Below are 17311 nucleotides of genomic sequence, written 5' to 3'. Positions count from 1 at the left end.
TTTCAGACAAATTGGGATATTGCTCCTCAGTATGTGACTGTACTTCCCGAATGCTATCCATCCAAAATTTATTCTTCTCTTGACTTCCAGCCATTGATCATTATTACAGCTGATGACTTGTCCAAGTTAAGTGTATGAGTTCACCTTTTAAATTTCTGTTCCTTTGATGATTATATCCCTTTCTGTGGCATAATTGTTCATCATTACTTTTGTTTTAACCATATTCATCTTTAGTCTGAAATTCTTACTAACTCTGCATAACTGATTAATATTTTCTTCTAATTCTTCGGGATCGTAGCTTATGATCACAATGTCATCTGCAAATCGTAAATAGTTTAGGTACTCTCCATTCACATTGACTCCTTTCTGCGACCAGTCTAATCTTCTGAAAGCTTCCTCAAGGGCAGCAGTAAACAGCTTCAGAGATATTGTGTCTCCTTGTTGAACTCCTTTCTCGATTTTAAATTTCCTACTGTCTTTGTCTAGTCTAATAAAAGAGGTAGCACTCTCATATATTTTCTTCAAAATCATAATATGTGGGGTATCTATGTCTTGTCTTTCCAGTGCCCGAAATGTTGCCTTATGCTGTATGGAGTCAAATGCCTTTTCATAATCCACAAATGCCAGGCATGATGGTGTTTTATATTCATTTGCTTTCTCCATTAGCTGTGATATTACGTGAAGGTGATCCATAGTTCAGAATCCTGTACTAAAGCCAGCTTGCTCTTTCAGTTGATTCTCATCAATATTCTTTCTAATCTGTTAGTAATGACTGTTTTGAGTAACTTGTAGATGTGGGACTACAAATTGGTCTGTAATTTTCAGTTTCTGATTTATCTCCTTTCTTATGCAGCAAAATGCCGACCGGGCTAGCTAGGTGGGTAGTGCTTGCCTGGAAACCCAAAGGTCGCGGGTTCGAATACTGCCTTGGGCTTGGATCAGAGTAAAATGCAAAAACTTTGGGAGGTGTATTATGGCCACAGAAGCCGATGCACCAACAACTAACAAAAAAAAAAAAAAAAAAAATGCAGCAAAATTATGATTGCATTATTCCATTCCTTAAGCTTTACACCTTTACTAATGTATTTTGTGAAGAGTCTTGCCAGTTTCTCTTCCTCTTAATTTTACAACTCTACGGTAACTTCATCTTAACGTGGGGCTTTTTGATTCTTCATTTTCTTCAATACATGTTCTACCTCATCATTAATTATATCTGGGATGGTATGTCAGTACTCAAATTGTAGAAATAGTAATAGTAGAATAACAACAGAACTTCTGATAATTTTGTTATACACGATTAAAGGAATATGTGAACTTGCAAATATGAATTGAGTATTTAGTACATATTATGTATTATTAGAAAATGTCAGGAGGGAGGGTTCACATTTCTGTTGTTCCTATTCAAAGAGAAGGATGATTAATATGCAGTCATCCAAGAAGGAGGCCTTTCAGGTAAAAATGGCTACTTGAATACTATACTGATAATGTAGAACTAAACAAAATTTACCCAGGTATTGAGGAAGTATTTGAAGATGTAATAAAAATATCTGAAAGTACTGTTGTAGTAGACCAAAATATGGTACTTATTATCTATTAATAGTGGTTGTATTGCACATTACATAATTAAGAATATCATACATTTAAGAATAAAGACATAAGAACAATTAAATTTTCAGTGCTATGTAGAGTATTACTTATATGGACCTGAAATCATCAAGAGATAATTTAATATGAAAATGAGTAACTTGTTTTGAAATTGATTAATCCAATCAACTAAAGCTACTTAACCTTATACACATATACAGTAAACTCTTAGTTTAATGGACTTCAAAAATAATGGGCAGTGTCCAGCAAATCAGATTTTTTGTCTGTATGGGACCCAGAGATGTAACTGCCTCAGTCTGATGTATTTATGATCACTTAAAATATTTTAATTAACAATAAAGCATATTTAACTACAATTAATAAGGAGGCTTATCTTCCTTTTCTTTATTGATGCAATACAATTATATAATAAAACTGAAATATTGTATGAAGCATTTTTGTTCTCTTTCTGATCACTGAAGTAACTTGTTGCTGAAATGCTGTATGTAAGTAATGTTTACAGTTCCTCCTGTTATGAAAAAAACTGGAGGGGGAAAAATTCATATATCCATTACTAGATTCACTTCATAGAGAGTGCAGTAGAGCTAGGATTTTCTTCATCATAACCTTCCATCAGCTTGCTAAGCATGTCTATCAGTAGGGTGTCCATACTGCCAATTTTTCCAATGTACTCAGAAGATTTCTGATAATCAGGTGTGTCTTCTGGTTTTCTGATAAGTCTATTTACTTCTAATTTTTCATCAAATTTGTGTTATTTTTCAAATGCACAAATACAGGCACTCCCCGAATTATGTTGTACTTGACTTAAGTAAATTCGACTTTATGTAAGTTTTTGCCAGCCAGTGCAAACTTAAAAAAATTGTGGAAAATGTATTTTGCATCACGTAGGAATAAATGGAAGTATTGTGAAAATATCACAATGTGAACCCAGTAACACATTGTTTTTTTGGTAATTGTTCCAAGACCTCGGAAGTTGAAATTTTTCGCTATATAACTAAACTATTTGTCTCTCTAAAAGGTAATTTTTATAATAGAAATTGCACTACTTTCATCGTTATCATATGTTCAGTTATAAGAATCAATTTTGAACATATTTGTTGATATTTTTCTAAAGCACATTTCTGAGGTCACGACCATAAAACAATAAAAACAATTTGCACTTTATGGTTTATTGGGCATGTAAATGCCCATTAAACCAGTAAATGCCCAACAAACCAGTAAATGCCCAACTGTTAGTGCATGTAAACCATAAATGGGCAGTAAACTCAATCTTATTGCATTTGCGATAATCCCAATAACTGGAATTGTGTGGGTTTTTATGTTATTATGATGTTCTCTTTATGATCACTGAAGTAATTGTTGTTGAAATGCTGTATGTAAGTAATGTTTACAGTTCCTCCTGTTATTAAAAAATTGTAGGGGGAAAAATTCATATATCCATTACTAGATTCACTTCATAGAGCATGCAGTAGAGCTAGGATTTTCCTCATCATAACCTTCCATCAGCTTGCTAAGCATGTCCATCAGTAGGGTGTCCATACTGCCAATTCTTCCAATGTACTCAGAAAATTTCTGATAATCAGGTGTCTTCTAGTATGTTTCCCTTCACTGAAATCTTCAATCATATAAAAAATAAATAAATTTTCAGAATCTTCTCTTCATTTCTATTTACTTATTATAATGATGAGGGGAAAGCGACCAAGGAAAGTGAAAGTGGTGGCAGTGCTAGGAAAATTAACAAAATTGATTTAGAAATGAAGATGAAAATAATTAAGTACGAAGCAGGACAAAGTTTGTCATCTGTTGTACGAGAATTAGGTCTCGCTGCTTCAACAGTGAATACTATTTTAAAGGACAATACACGTATAAAAGAACATGTTAAAGGATCAATGCATTTAAGATCAACAGTGTTCAGGGTGAGTGCCCCTGAGTCTAATGACCATTCAAGCAAAAGCAACAAGTATTTATGAAGATATTAAGGATAAGTATGGTAAACCCCAAGCCAAGTTCGTGGTAAGCAACCGGTGGTTTAATAGGTTCAAGCATCATGCTGGTTTCCACAACATTAAAGTATGCGTGAAGTCACAAGTGCCAATTCTGCAGCAGCAGAGAAATTTTCTGATGTTTTGGAAAAACCCCCTTCTAAATTTCCACAGCCCTCAACCTCTGCAGTGGCGTACTTATCAGCTGGAGATGTTGATTCTGGTAACGATGCTCAAAAGGTAAAACTTGCTAAAGTTATGCCTGTCTCCTCTCTCTTTTTTTGTAATTTTATAATTTTTGAAATTGCACACTTGTACTTTTTCCTATGCATGAGTTAAAAAATTGAATAAATAATTCTATTTACATGTTTGCAGAACATTTCTTTTTTCTTCAATGAAATTCAGCAAGCATAGTTGCGAGTGCTGCATAAGCATTTAGGGAAATTCTGACTTACGTAGAGTTCCGTGAAATGCAACCATTAACGTAAGTCAGGGAGTGCCTGTAAATAAAGAATAATTGAAAAAAAAAAAAAATATATATATACAAATTTGTATATATATATATTTTTTTTTTTTTCAATTAAAAGCCTGTGTTGGATAACTTTTGAAATAACCAATACAAGTATAATGTCCAAAAACTAGGCATTTCTAAGACTCCTTTCTTTCTTTCTTTTTTTTTTTTTTTTTTTGCTCATGAAGCTGACATTTCAGTGTTTGGCATATTGTAAAACTTGTTCTTTGAGTAGCACCGTTGGATAGTGGATTGAATTTCTGAATACATTTATATTTAAGCTAAATATTATATAGTAGATAATATCTTTTAAAGGGAGAAAAAGATGATATTGTTGTACATGTTGCCATTAATGCCATTAAGAATAGGAGATCTCTAGACTTACTTAACAAGTACATGGCAATTCTGAGAAAAAGCTGTAAGTTAGGGTTAAATTTGAAATTGTTTGCAATTCTGCCAGACATGATAGGAGGGAGTATATGATGAGAGTTTTTGCAATCAATTTGGTGGTGCTTCCGTAGCCAAGTGGGCAGGAGCAACAGTGCATAGCACACGCTTCTTGATTAGACCGGGGTTTGAGCCTGTGACCACCAAATATGGAGGATGTAGAAAGGTCAGGGAATGACCACTGCATATCCCCGGAGCAATATGGCCTTAGTTGCTAATGCTCCTAAAAACCAAATAAAAAACAAACAAGCAATCAATTTGGCCCTGGAGAGACTGTGCAAGTCTTGTGGGGTAGGATTTTTCTCGGTGGGTTTGTGCTTGTTAACAGAAGAGACTGCTTCTACAGGAATGGGATACACTTAAATAGAGAGCATGCAACTATATTTGCTGATGCTGTTGAGGCATTGTTAGGTGGGTTAGAAAACTGCTAGCTTGGTGGGATAGACAGACTAATAGATTAAAAAAAGCTGATATAACAGCATCAATAGCTGCAGACAGAGGTGAAGATGATTCTTGCACTGCTTATATTTGAACATGGTGCAGTGTGGAAAGCAAGGTGTCAGCGATTTCAAGTCCTGCTGTGAGTTATCATGGAAAACGTAAATATATGGGCTGTGTTAGGTAACCAAGAGTAAGAATGGGTGCATGTATACTTGTATGTATGCCAATGATACCAACATAGTAAATAAATTTAATGAATTTAAAGTGCTGGTCAACTGCAGTTCAAATGCAGGCACTGTGGGGATATCAGAGATGCGGTGTTACTTGGATATAAGGGATACAGAATTTGAATATTGGGAGTACAATGTGTACAGAAAGGACCGACAGAATAAGAAGGGAGGAGGAGTTATGCTATTAGTTAAGAAACTATAAAATCTAAGGCAGTGCATCTAGTTGATGTGGGTGGCCTGTGCAATATTGAGTCAGTTTGGTGTTACATAAGCAAAATTGAGATTAGGAGCATGTTATAGGCCTGATAACTCTGAGTACAACAAAAAACTGTACAGAGAATTGGAATGGGCCAGTAACTCAGCATGTCTTATAAAATGGGGATTTAACTTTCCAGATATTGACTGGAACTTGTGGGTTGGTCACTCGCACACTAACAAGACTTTTGTGGATTTATTGGATGACTTTTCTACAGTAGCATGTTAGTGAGGCAACAAGAGAGAATAACTCTTGACTTGATTATCATCAGTGATTATTCATGCATTAAGAATCTGCAGATAGAAGAACTCTAGATGGCAGTGATCATAGTGTATTGATGTGAGATTTACTTAAAGATGTAACTACCATCAAGGGTATAAAGAGAAAGGTTTTTGCTTTTGTAAAGGTGAGTACAGTGGTTTCACACAGTTATTAAATTCTCTAGAGTGATAATGATAATGTTACCAATAGCAAATTCTAAATGGAAAGCATTCAAGGAAATAATCATAGAAACTGCTATGCTTTTCATATTGACTAAGAAACACTGTTCAAGGGTTAGATCTAAATGGATGTCACATGAACCAATGAGACTCATGGCAGAGAATAAAAGTGTATGTGATACTTATAAATTACACCACTCTGCATGATTTTCGATGTTTGTAAACTAATAGCTGCTTTTAACTCAGTTTTTTATGCTTATTTCAAAAATTCTATTCTTTTTTTCTATCACGTACTATTTTTTTACAAATCGCTTAGGTTGATGTAATGAATTGTATTATTGAATGTTTTAAGTTAGGAGTAAATGATGGGAATTTGTAAACTAAATATTCACATGTTGGCAACAATGCCTTCAGTCATTTGTTTTTCTTGACCTTGATAGCTCCATGCAGCAGTGTTTATCAGTATGAGCTCAGTTTATTTTTGAGGTTATGCTGTCAAACTTGTGCTGAAAAGTGAGTAAAATGTCTTCACACAATTATTCGAACAATCTGAACTTATTTTGTTATATTTGTGAATGTTATATAGTCCTCAAGCAAGACAAGATATTACAGACTTTGTAAAAAATGTGTATTGGGCTTATTGTGGAGCAAAGATAAATGGTGGGCTCTGCATAAAGTTTGCCGAACCTGTGTTGAAGTATTGAGATTTTGAGAAAATGGTAAAATGAAGGCTATGCCGTTTTCGATTATCTTGATTTAGTGGGAGCCTACAGACAACTGTGATGGCTGTTACTTTTGTTTAGGCAATGTAGAGGGATACAATGCAAATAGTAAGAAAGGCATTGTGTATCCTAATATTCCATCTGCCATTAGACCAGTCTCACAAACAAAAATTAATGGTAAATCTCTCCCTTTTGTAACTACTGCAGAATTCCTTGGATTATCGCTTGATATCGCCTTACTTTTCTTTCCTGTCAAGACTGGGGTCTTAACCATAAGATTTTGCATACATTATACAAAGTTGTTGTTTTACCAATTACCACTTATGCTACTGCAGCCTGGTTTAGATGCACTAAATTGATTACAGTCCAAGCTTAGTTTGATCTAGCACAGTTTCCTCCTAGTATTAGTTATAGCATGTAGAACTGTCTCTACCTCTGCCCTACAAGTTCTATCTGGTTCACTACCTACTTATATATTTAATTTACCATGGACTTTCTTACTTCATTTGTAAAGGCCTTTGTGCAGAATTCGGTGGAATTCAAATTTACTTGTTGTCCTTCAATCCTAATCAAGAAAAACAATGAATTTTTAAAATTCTTCATGACTGTTAGCAACTTCACTGGTCTGATTCCCAAAAAAGATTTAATTACAAAATTATTTATTCCAGAAGTTACATTTGTTAATAAAAACACTCATAGATGGTTTTCTCCCAGCATGATTTCTAGCTTTCTTTTAACAAGACATGGTTCCTTAAATTTTAAACTTGCCTTTTTCCATCTTTCCAATTCTGAAATTTGTCTTTGTGGTTCTGTTGAGGATTCTACCCATGTTCTTTTCTTCTGCCCTATTTACAATGAATTTCGATCACAGTTACTGTGTGACACTGGTCCTGTTACTCCTGGTCAGGAATCTGTCTTCATTTCTTCCCCTACTTTCTTTCAGTCCTTTCAGAATTTCTCACACTCTTTCTTAAAAAAATGACAGTTGTTGTCTGAATTATAAACCTATTTTGTATTTATCGATCAATCATCATCATCATCAGCCATTTTCAATCCACTGCAGGATGAAGGCCTCTCCAGCAACTTTCCAGTTCCTTCTGTTTTGAGCACTGGCCATCCATTTACTACCCACAAACTCATGAATTTCATCAATCCATCTCCGCCTTTGTCTTCCAGGTTTTCTTCTAGCTCCTCTTGGATACCATTCTGTTATTTTCTTAGTCCATCTGTTAGCATGTCTTCGAGCTATGTGTCCTGCCCAAGACCATTTTAGTTCTTTAGTTTTGATAAGAATGTGCTTTACTTGAGTTTGCTGCCTAATCCATGTGTTTCTCTTTTTATCTAACAGTCTGATTCCCAATATAATTCACTCCATTCTTCGCTGTGTAGTTCTCAGCTTCTCTTCCATTCTTTTGGTGAGTGCCCAAGTTTCACTTCCATAAGTCATGATGGGGAGTATACATTGGTTCATTATTTTATGTTTCAGACAAACTGGGATATTGCTCTTCAGTATGTGACTGTATTTCCTGAATGCTATCCATCCAAAATTTATTCTTCTCTTGACTTCCAGTCATTTATCATTATTACAGCTAATAACTTGTCCCAGATAAGTATATGACTCCACCTTTTCAATTACTGCTCCTCCAATCATTATTTCCCTTTCTGTGGCATACTTGTTCACCATTACGTTTGTTTTAACCATATTCATCTTTAGTCCAAAATCCTTAATAACTGTGCATAACTGATTAAGATTTTCCTCTAATTCTTTGGGATCGTGGCTTATGACCACAATGTCATCTGCAAATCGTAAATGGTTTAGGTACTCTCTGTTCACATTGACTCCTTTCTGCGACCAGTCTAACTTCTGAAAGCTTCCTCAAGGGCAGCAGTAAACAGCTTCGGAGATATTGTGTCTCCTTGTCGAACTCCTTTCTCGATTTTAAATTTCCTACTGTCTTTGTCTAATAAAAGAGGTAGCACTCTCATATATTTTCTTCAAAATCATAATATGTGGGGTATCTATGTCTTGTCTTTCCAGTGCCCAAAATGTTGCCTTATGCTGTATGGAGTCAAATGCCTTTTCATAATCCACAAATGCCAGGCATAATGGTGTTTTATATTCATTTGCTTTCTCCATTAGCTGTGATATTACGTGAAGGTGATCCATAGTTGAGAATCCTGTCCTAAAGCCAGCTTGCTCTTTCAGTTGATTCTTATCAAGTATTCTTTCTAATCTGTTAGTAATGACCCTTGTGAACAACTTGTAGATCAATACCTATATCTAACTTCCTTAAATTCATTCATAATTCCCAAATTCTTTCAGAACTTCACCTAGCTACTTCCCAAAATTTGTTAAATTCCTAATTTTAAGAAATGTGTTCAAAAACTTACTTGTTTCTATCAGCCTAGTAGCAAATTATATAAGCTGTAACATTCATCTCAGCTATTTGCTCCATATTTTTTTTTTTTTTTTTTTATATACCATGAAATTTGACAATACATTAGCTGTTCATATTTTGTGAATAATGATTAAGTTTATATTTAAATAACACCTTTGTTTTCTTTAGATTTTGTGGAAAAGTATACTCTCTACCACCTTAATTGTTTTTTTGATTCTAATCACAACTTGAATGTTATGAAATATCATGGACAATAACATAATTTATGTCATTATCTCTTAAAATTTATTGGATTGAATACCTGTTTATGGACATATTAACTTTAATGGTTAATCCCCCCCAATTTTTTTCTGAATATGTAATAATCTTTTTGTATAACTATTTGTATATTTGTATAATTTTCTACATTTTTATATATTTTGCATCTGTATAATTTCATATATATTGCATCTGTATAATTTCATATGTTTTGCTTCTGTATAATTTTAAAAATTTTCTTTAATTTCTTTTGAAACAAACAGTTTGTATAACTATTTACTTAAGATTGTGTAATTTTCTATATAATTCCTTTTCTTGCAAACAGTTGAGTGGTTAACTATTTCAGGTTATCTATCTCTAAATGGTTCCCACATTTTTAAATAAAATGTGACTCTAAACAAAATTTCCTTCAGTTTGAATCCCTAATTTATGCTGAAATGGTTTCTTTCATGTTTACTTTTGTTTTTTTACCTACAAGCATATCCTCTATCACCACAGCAAAACACAACAGAGTTGAACTGACATTCCAGGTGCTGCAATTCATCAGATACATACTTTATACTTTAGACCAGTCCCACATGAAGATAACCTGCCAATTCCCCACCTTCCACTTATATTGGAGAATGTAGCAGCTGAGAGTACTGAAAGTGAAACTTCTGAAGCTGAAAATGAAGTCTACATGCCTGGAGACAGTGAGTCCAGCCCTCAAATGTTTTCACAGCATGAACTCAATGATCTGGTAAGAGATTTAAATTTACCAAAGGAATATGCAGAACTCCTTGGTTGTAGACGTAAATAAAAAAATCTTCTAGCACATGGGATGTTTTCCTCATAGTACATACACAGAGAGCACGAACTAGCTATCTACTTTTCTGAGTAAAATTCTATAGTTTTTTGCAGTAATATAAATGACTTAATTAACTATTTAGGAATTAGTTACAATTGTACACAGTGGAGGCTCTTTATTGACTGATCAAAGAGAAGTCTCAAAAGTGTGTTGCTTCACAATGAAAATAAATATGGGTCAATTCCAGTAGTGCACACTCTGCGTATTTGAAAGAAACATATGAGAACTTGAAGTTGACAAATATTAAGTATGAAGAACATGGTTGGTTGGTCTGTCCTGATTTTAAAGTGATAGGCATTTAACTCAGTCAGCAATCTGGCTACACAAAAATGCCTTGCTTTTTGTGTGAGTGGAACTGTTGGGCAAGGAGTAAGCACTGGGATGTCAAGGTCTGGCCAAAGAAGGACGGTTTGTTACCTGGATCAAAGAACATGGTTCATAAATCACTGGTAGACCCCAAAATTGTCCTCCTTCCAACCTTGTGCATCAACAAAGAGGTGATTATCATTTTGTATAAGGCAATGTTCAGGCTAAAATTTGAGTACAGCACACAGGTCTGCAGGCCTCGTTTTAAGAATGATAGACAGCTGCTGGAATGGGTACAGAAAAGGACAAGACTGGTGAGGCGAACAAAATGGTGCTCTTACCTACAAAGACTTCACTTCTACAAAATTCAGCAGCTGGAGACTAGGCACCTGCGATGTGATTTGATTGGTGTTTAATGGCTTGAGCAAACTCAGTGCTGATGGAATTCTTCCTCTTGCTCAAACTGTGCACACGATGTAACATAAATTCAAATTGAGGAAGAATGGTTATAGAATAGATGTGCATAAGCTTGCCTTTAGCCAGTGAGTGGTTGATTGCTGGAACAAGCATCCATTGTTGTGAAAGTGTATAGTTTGAATAAATTCAAGCTAGAAGTAGACCAACTATTGGAGGGGATAGATAGATAAAATGGAGGATTTTTTTTTCCTGATGCTCTGTAGGCTTGCTTTCTTGCATCATTTGCCACTACTAATACTATTACTATATCTGTATAATGTTATATTTGTTTTAAATGATTTTTTTTAAAGAATTTATTTTCAGTTCCAAGTTTTATAGCTAGGATTTTTCACAGATTTATTTTTTAAGATGGTCTCTGGGAAGGTATATAATGATATTTACCATATATATCATTAATGGTATTATATATTTATTTCAAAGCTTCCTTTCTTTAATTATAGTTATTAATTAGGTAGTTACTTTGTGACTGAATTTGCCATAGCATAGGTCTGCAACATATCAACCCACCCCTGTAATAGGGTTAAAGGTTTATTATTCTAGGGAATTTCTTTTGCTCATCAATGCCTTATGGTTCCTGATAAAATGGGGACCTAGAAAATAAAATCTTTCTTTATATAATTTTTAGAGAATTATGTTTGATTGACATTTAGTTTTATTAAAAGGGCCTCCGTAGCTGAGTGGTCAGGAGCGGGAGTGCAGTAGCACATGCTCTTTGAGTAGACCGGGGTTCAAGCCCCTGACTGCTGAATACGGTCGATCTGCCAACCCGCACTGGACCAGCGTGGCAGTTTATGGTCCATTTCCTTCAGCATGAATTGTTGAGGAGGCTTCCATCCTGCAGTGGGTTGATAATGGCTGCACTTTACCTTTTTTTTTTATTAGATTTTGTTGTTTGGCTTTTGTGCTAATCAGGGCTTCCCAACTAACTGGCAAGAGGAACAGTAAATGTTCAGCAGATTGGTAGCAACCTCTGTTAGTGACATTTTTATTTTATTTTACTTTTACAAATTTTCATACTGTTCTGACAAATGAATCTGCAGATGGGATAAGATATTCTCATCATGCTTTGCCTTTTTTTCCAAATATTTTTTCAAAATTAATGTGGTGTAGTGTAAAATGTATACAGCACATCTATAATTCCTATATTCATTACCCTTCACCTCCATATTTAATGTTATATTCATAATAATATAACATTTCAGTACTACACCTGGGAAAGGAGTGCACAAAAACTGATCTGATCAAAGTTGGCCACACGAATAGCTTCCTCATGCTCAGAAGTACAGTCCCCCCCCCTGCAATGGGTTCATCAATTTAACATACCCCACAGTTCAGACATTTAAGCTTTTGTGGTCTGATGTCATGCCCATTACAACATCATAAAATTACACTTCCAGTCCAATGTGATGGCCATTGCACCTGTTGGGATTTCAATGTTTATTAATGTTTGTATTAAATTGTTAATGGCAAATGGTGTTCCCCACCCCCTTCAAGTACAAATGTCTTAATTAGCATGACTGTCAGTGCTTCCAATTGTGAAATTTATTTTACCAGTGTGCTAGTTCAATTACTGTACTACCACCCATCTATACCTCATAAACAATCTGGAAAAAAAAAAAAATCTAGATTGATGTTTATGTGCAAATGTTAATGGCAGGTGGTATCTCCCCCCCCCCCATAAAATCCAGTGTGGAAACCAACATAAAACTGTTGGCATTTCCGATTATAAAATTTGTTTTCCATTTATACTACATATAAACAATCTGAAAAGCTAAGTGAATGTTTATTGATGTTTATATTGAATTCTTAACAGCAGGTGGCATTGTTTTTTTTTCAGTGTAGGTGCCACAAAGTAGCTTATACTCTGTGTTTGAGTAAAGTATTTAGACATGCTGTTGAGATCCCATAAAGGCCGTTCTGATGGAGAAATAGTTAGACCTTTCCGAAGAAATGTGGGTGAAGGAAGCTTGGTGTTATTATCAACATAGGACTAAATCAAAAAATTGATACAAAAAATATTTGTCTGAAGAATGTATTTAGATCTTATTTGGAAGAGATTTCTGCAGTTATTTTGCATGTTGCCCACCCACAAAACAACAAACAAAAGGAATTCAGAGTAGGTGCTCTAAAGTAAAAAATATTTTGATTATCTGGATGGAAAATTTTGTGAATATTTTCTTCCAGGAATAAATATTGCACTAAAACATTTAAACTGTTTTACCATGCTATTTTATATATTAGCTCATGTAAACCTGAAAATAAATAATATTTGAACATCACATTTCAGATAGTCATTGTTAGAGCTGGACTGCATGGGGAAGACTGAAAATAATGCTGGACTGCAAAAATTAATGTGGTGAAGAGAGCCACTTTGTAGGAATAACAGGATGGGCAATTTCCCTATTGGAAATAATGGATTGGAATTTCTTACCAGGAAGTTGCAAACCTTGAATGTGATAAGAGATTGTGAGTTACATTACATCAGTGAAACCAACAGGAGGTTGAAAAACCATATCTCTGAGTATGATGGGAGCTATTGGCACAGCCAATTATGAGTACCCTACCACAATGTCAAATTTATTAGCTAATGAATTTTGTTGCACTCTTCATTCAGTTTATGTACCTTGATCAACACTGATATATAAATTGGTAAATCTCCAGAAAGCTGTTCATGAGAAAATGCTCAAAGCACTTCACATTGATATCATGGGCTTCATTATGAATCTCAATAGAGGGACCTGCATCCACCCCTTTATGGAATCAGCCATCTTGCAATGCGAAAAATACTAGCATGTACCTTGCATGTGCCACTTTGCATTTCCAGTGTCTGATTAACTATTTTTTTCTTCCATATTTTTTGTTATTGATTAATTGTGACACTTGATGAAACATGAAACAGAGTTTTAGTTTGGTGATGATTATCCATTAATGTGGCTATAAGTGGGATGCCCAGTGGGTGACACATTCATTAACACCATCATATACTAGAATGTATATAGTGGTTTGAAACTCTGGAAGCTGGAAGCATTAAGTTGCTTGTAGTTTTTCATTAACCTGTTCCTTGATTCATATTGTGTTTATCTGTTTTTAATGGGAATGGAAATTAATATCTCAAAAGGGGTACTGAAACATTTTATTTCATTATTTTCAGGGTGGCACAATAGCAATTATCATTCATTGGAACTGTGATTTTGATCATGATCTAGATTACTGTATACCTACATATGCCTTCAGACGACTGGATATACGTCATGCTGATTTTGCTCAAGGATTAAATGCAAGGTAAGAAAATATAGCCATCATTTGATTTTGATTCTTGAGCAACGGCTAGGCAGAAAAAAGAATATTAAACTTTAACAAATATATTTTAACAGCACAACAGGTAGGCACTTTGTATATTTGCAAAATTGTGTGATGTGCCTGTTGTTTCCATCATATCCATTTTGTCCATCTGCCCACGTGTGCCAGGTGGGTAAAGTGCCTGCCTGGCAACCCAAATGTCGCGGGTTCGAATCCCGCCTCGGGCTTGGATCAAAGTACTGCAAAAACCTTGGGAGGTGCATTATGGCCACAGAAGCTGATGCGCCAACAACTACCAAAAAAAAAAAAAAAAACCACATGTAACAGCTCAACTCACAATTGGATGGCTTTTCACGAAATTTTATATATGGATCTTTGACAAATTTGTTGAGCCATCCCAAACTTCATTAAAATTAGACCATTTTAATGAAATTGGTCCAACTTTACCAGGAACCAATAAGACCAGTAAAAGTTTAGAATCCCCCCCCCCCCATGAAATCTTAAGTTATCCATATATATATAAACAAAAATATGTTTCAAATGTTTAGTCATTACTTGATAAGGAAAAGTCAGATTGACTTTTCCTTATCAAGTAATCATCAGATTTTTGGCATATATTCTGTCAGAATCTGGGAAAGTATTAGCCACAGGCTTTTAGTGCACTGATAAAAAATAAAATAATAATAATAAGTAATAAATAAAAAAGAATAACAGTAAACAATAATAACAAAAGAATAAAATAATAATAATAAATAAATCCAAAATAATAAAAATATAAAGGAGGATATTTCTTCCCCCATTCAGTATGATTGATGTCTTTTAAGGTTATGATGGGTACATGGTGATATCCAGTTTCCTTACATTTCAAGAGTTCGGCTCTAAAACAGTGTTGGCAGGCTGGCCGGTAGATAGTCCACCAGACCAAACCTATTTGTAAACTTTAGGAGGCTTCTAGATAAACTAGCATATAATCTTGCTGCCTCTACTCTGCCAGATAGTGACTGGAGGGAGACCAAGTGGTGTGTATGCAGAGAGCATTGTTGAGGCCACGTTATGTCAAGGAGTCTTGCCATGTGTATACTATATTCAAAAATTTCATTACTTCCTGTAAATACTTTTCTTACTGCTGAATACATCATGAATAGTCAAACTAATACAACAAACTTATCTGTGAAAGATCTGAACTGCCAAAACACTTCCTCATTCATTTCACAAATATATGTGGTCTCAGTTCCAGTCTCTATGATGTCTATTTCCACTTAGTCTGCGCCCCACTAACACTTTCTAACAGAATCTGAATTATTGGTTGATTCAACCACTCCTCATCTCATTTGTCCTACTTATTCGCTGTACAATTCTTTTCACTTCAAAGGTGGTACTTGCACAAGTAAAACATATGTGCACTCTGATATTCCATGTCAGAGACCTAGTAATTTGGAATCTCCTCTTTTTGATCTTCTGTGGCTTGAAGTCTCCTTACTCCATTCTGTAAAATTCATCTGTTGCCTCTGTTGTTCTTCCAGCTTCACTAATCACTTGGAAATCATTGACTTTCTCCAGTCCAACTTTCCTGACAGTGAGATAATTTTCCTTGGTGATTTTAATGTTCATGATTCCAGCTGGCTTCTATTTTCTAGTCACATGGACCCAGCTGGTCGAGATTCTGAGGTTACTAACGACTTTGCATAGATTGTTCGTTTTCATATCAGAATACCAGACAATCCTAACCACACAGCCAACAACACTCGATCTTTTTCTCACAAGCAACCCTTTCAAGTACACAATTGAGATGAATGGTCCTCTAGGCCAGTGGTGCGCAAACTTATTTCACTCGTGACCCCCTTTATTAAATATAAAGTTGATGTGTCCCCTCAATGTAAACAACAAGGTAGAATGACCAAATTTTTGAGAAGAAAAATGGCATTTTATAAATTATATAGTAGAAAATTTTATTCGAGTACTGAAAGGAGTAAAAAAATTGTTCCCTTTTTAATTTACATAATATTAATATATTAAAATAATTGTTTAATATTTTAATTTAATACAGCAAAAACAACAAATTAAATTCTTATTCTTCAATTAAGATTACAAAACAGTAAAAAATTAAGTTACAAAACAGTTAATGAGAAGGATGAGCCTGGATAACTAATAATATTTGGTCCATATTTAGTGCAATATTTGAAATTGCTAATCTCATGTCATCTTCTGGATCAAGTCTGGAATGCTGTTTTGTTTTTATAGCTGTTAATTTTGAGAAACCAACCTCACTTGTAAACCTGAAAGGTGGTAGCAACATTTGTATTGCCAATTTCGATAATTCTGAATACTCATCTCGAAGAGAAGGCCAAAATTTTTCACAAGTTGTAGTCTTGAAACGAGCACATAATGCTTCAGCAAATGCAAGTCGATAACATCTTCCTTTTGCTGAACTATTTCAAGCCATGAATAAATTTCAAAAGAAAAGGGGTCACAAATCCCATACAACTTTTTTTCTGGAGATACATTGAATTGTTTGGAAAAATTCTTAATTAGCATTGTTAGGCAGGTGGCAGTGATATCCCTAAATTGTAAAATATCAACATTATTGCTATTAACAAAATCAGAAAAAACATGGGAACATTTCAGTATTATTATGCTCAAATTTGATTTTTCAAAGATTAAGCTTCTTTTTGAAAGCTTCTGTTTTATCACTGAGTATTAAAATATTTGTTCCCCATCCTTGAAGATTTAAATTTAAATCATTAAGTTTTTCAAATATATCAACAAGGTAACTGTTTTCCTAGCCATTTTTGATTTGTAAACATTTGAGCAAGGTTCTGATTTTTATCCAATAAAAACTATAAAACTTCATGTTTGAGTTCAAAAAGATGTTACAACACTTTACTACTGGACAACCACTTCACTTTTGTATATAAAAGAAGCCTTTCATAAGTAGATCCCATTTCATTATAAAGTAAAGTAAAAAGTCTGCTATTTATGAAAAAATATCAGGCTTATGAACCGTTTCCCACTGAACTTAACTAATGACAACTGACTGCTCTGTACCTTATGAGGAGGGAAGAATCTCTATTACATTATGAGACCTTCTCC

At 34.5% G+C, this 17311-nt stretch overlaps 1 protein-coding gene across 5 annotated transcripts in view; it reads left to right on the top strand.

Annotated features, from left to right (window-relative positions):
* The window catches only part of LOC150085931 (P2X purinoceptor 4-like), a 151036-nt gene that overhangs the window by 77781 nt on the left and 55944 nt on the right, over positions 1–17311 (top strand). For all 5 annotated transcript variants that reach the window (XR_016546946.1, XM_090373595.1, XM_090373596.1 and 2 more), the window contains exon 8: positions 14073–14203. Coding sequence is in view for 4 of the 5 variants with exons in the window: in XM_090373595.1 (XP_090229721.1) it covers positions 14073–14203 (131 nt within the window). In the remaining variant the exon portion in view is untranslated. The remainder of the gene's footprint in view (positions 1–14072; positions 14204–17311) is intronic.

Source organism: Mastigoproctus giganteus, chromosome 5, assembly GCF_048544385.1.
Source record: "Mastigoproctus giganteus isolate SK-2022 chromosome 5, ASM4854438v1, whole genome shotgun sequence".
NCBI classification, from domain to species: domain Eukaryota; kingdom Metazoa; phylum Arthropoda; class Arachnida; order Uropygi; family Thelyphonidae; genus Mastigoproctus; species Mastigoproctus giganteus.
Note: the sequence above shows the minus strand (reverse complement) of the source record. Positions and strands in the feature narration are given on the sequence as shown.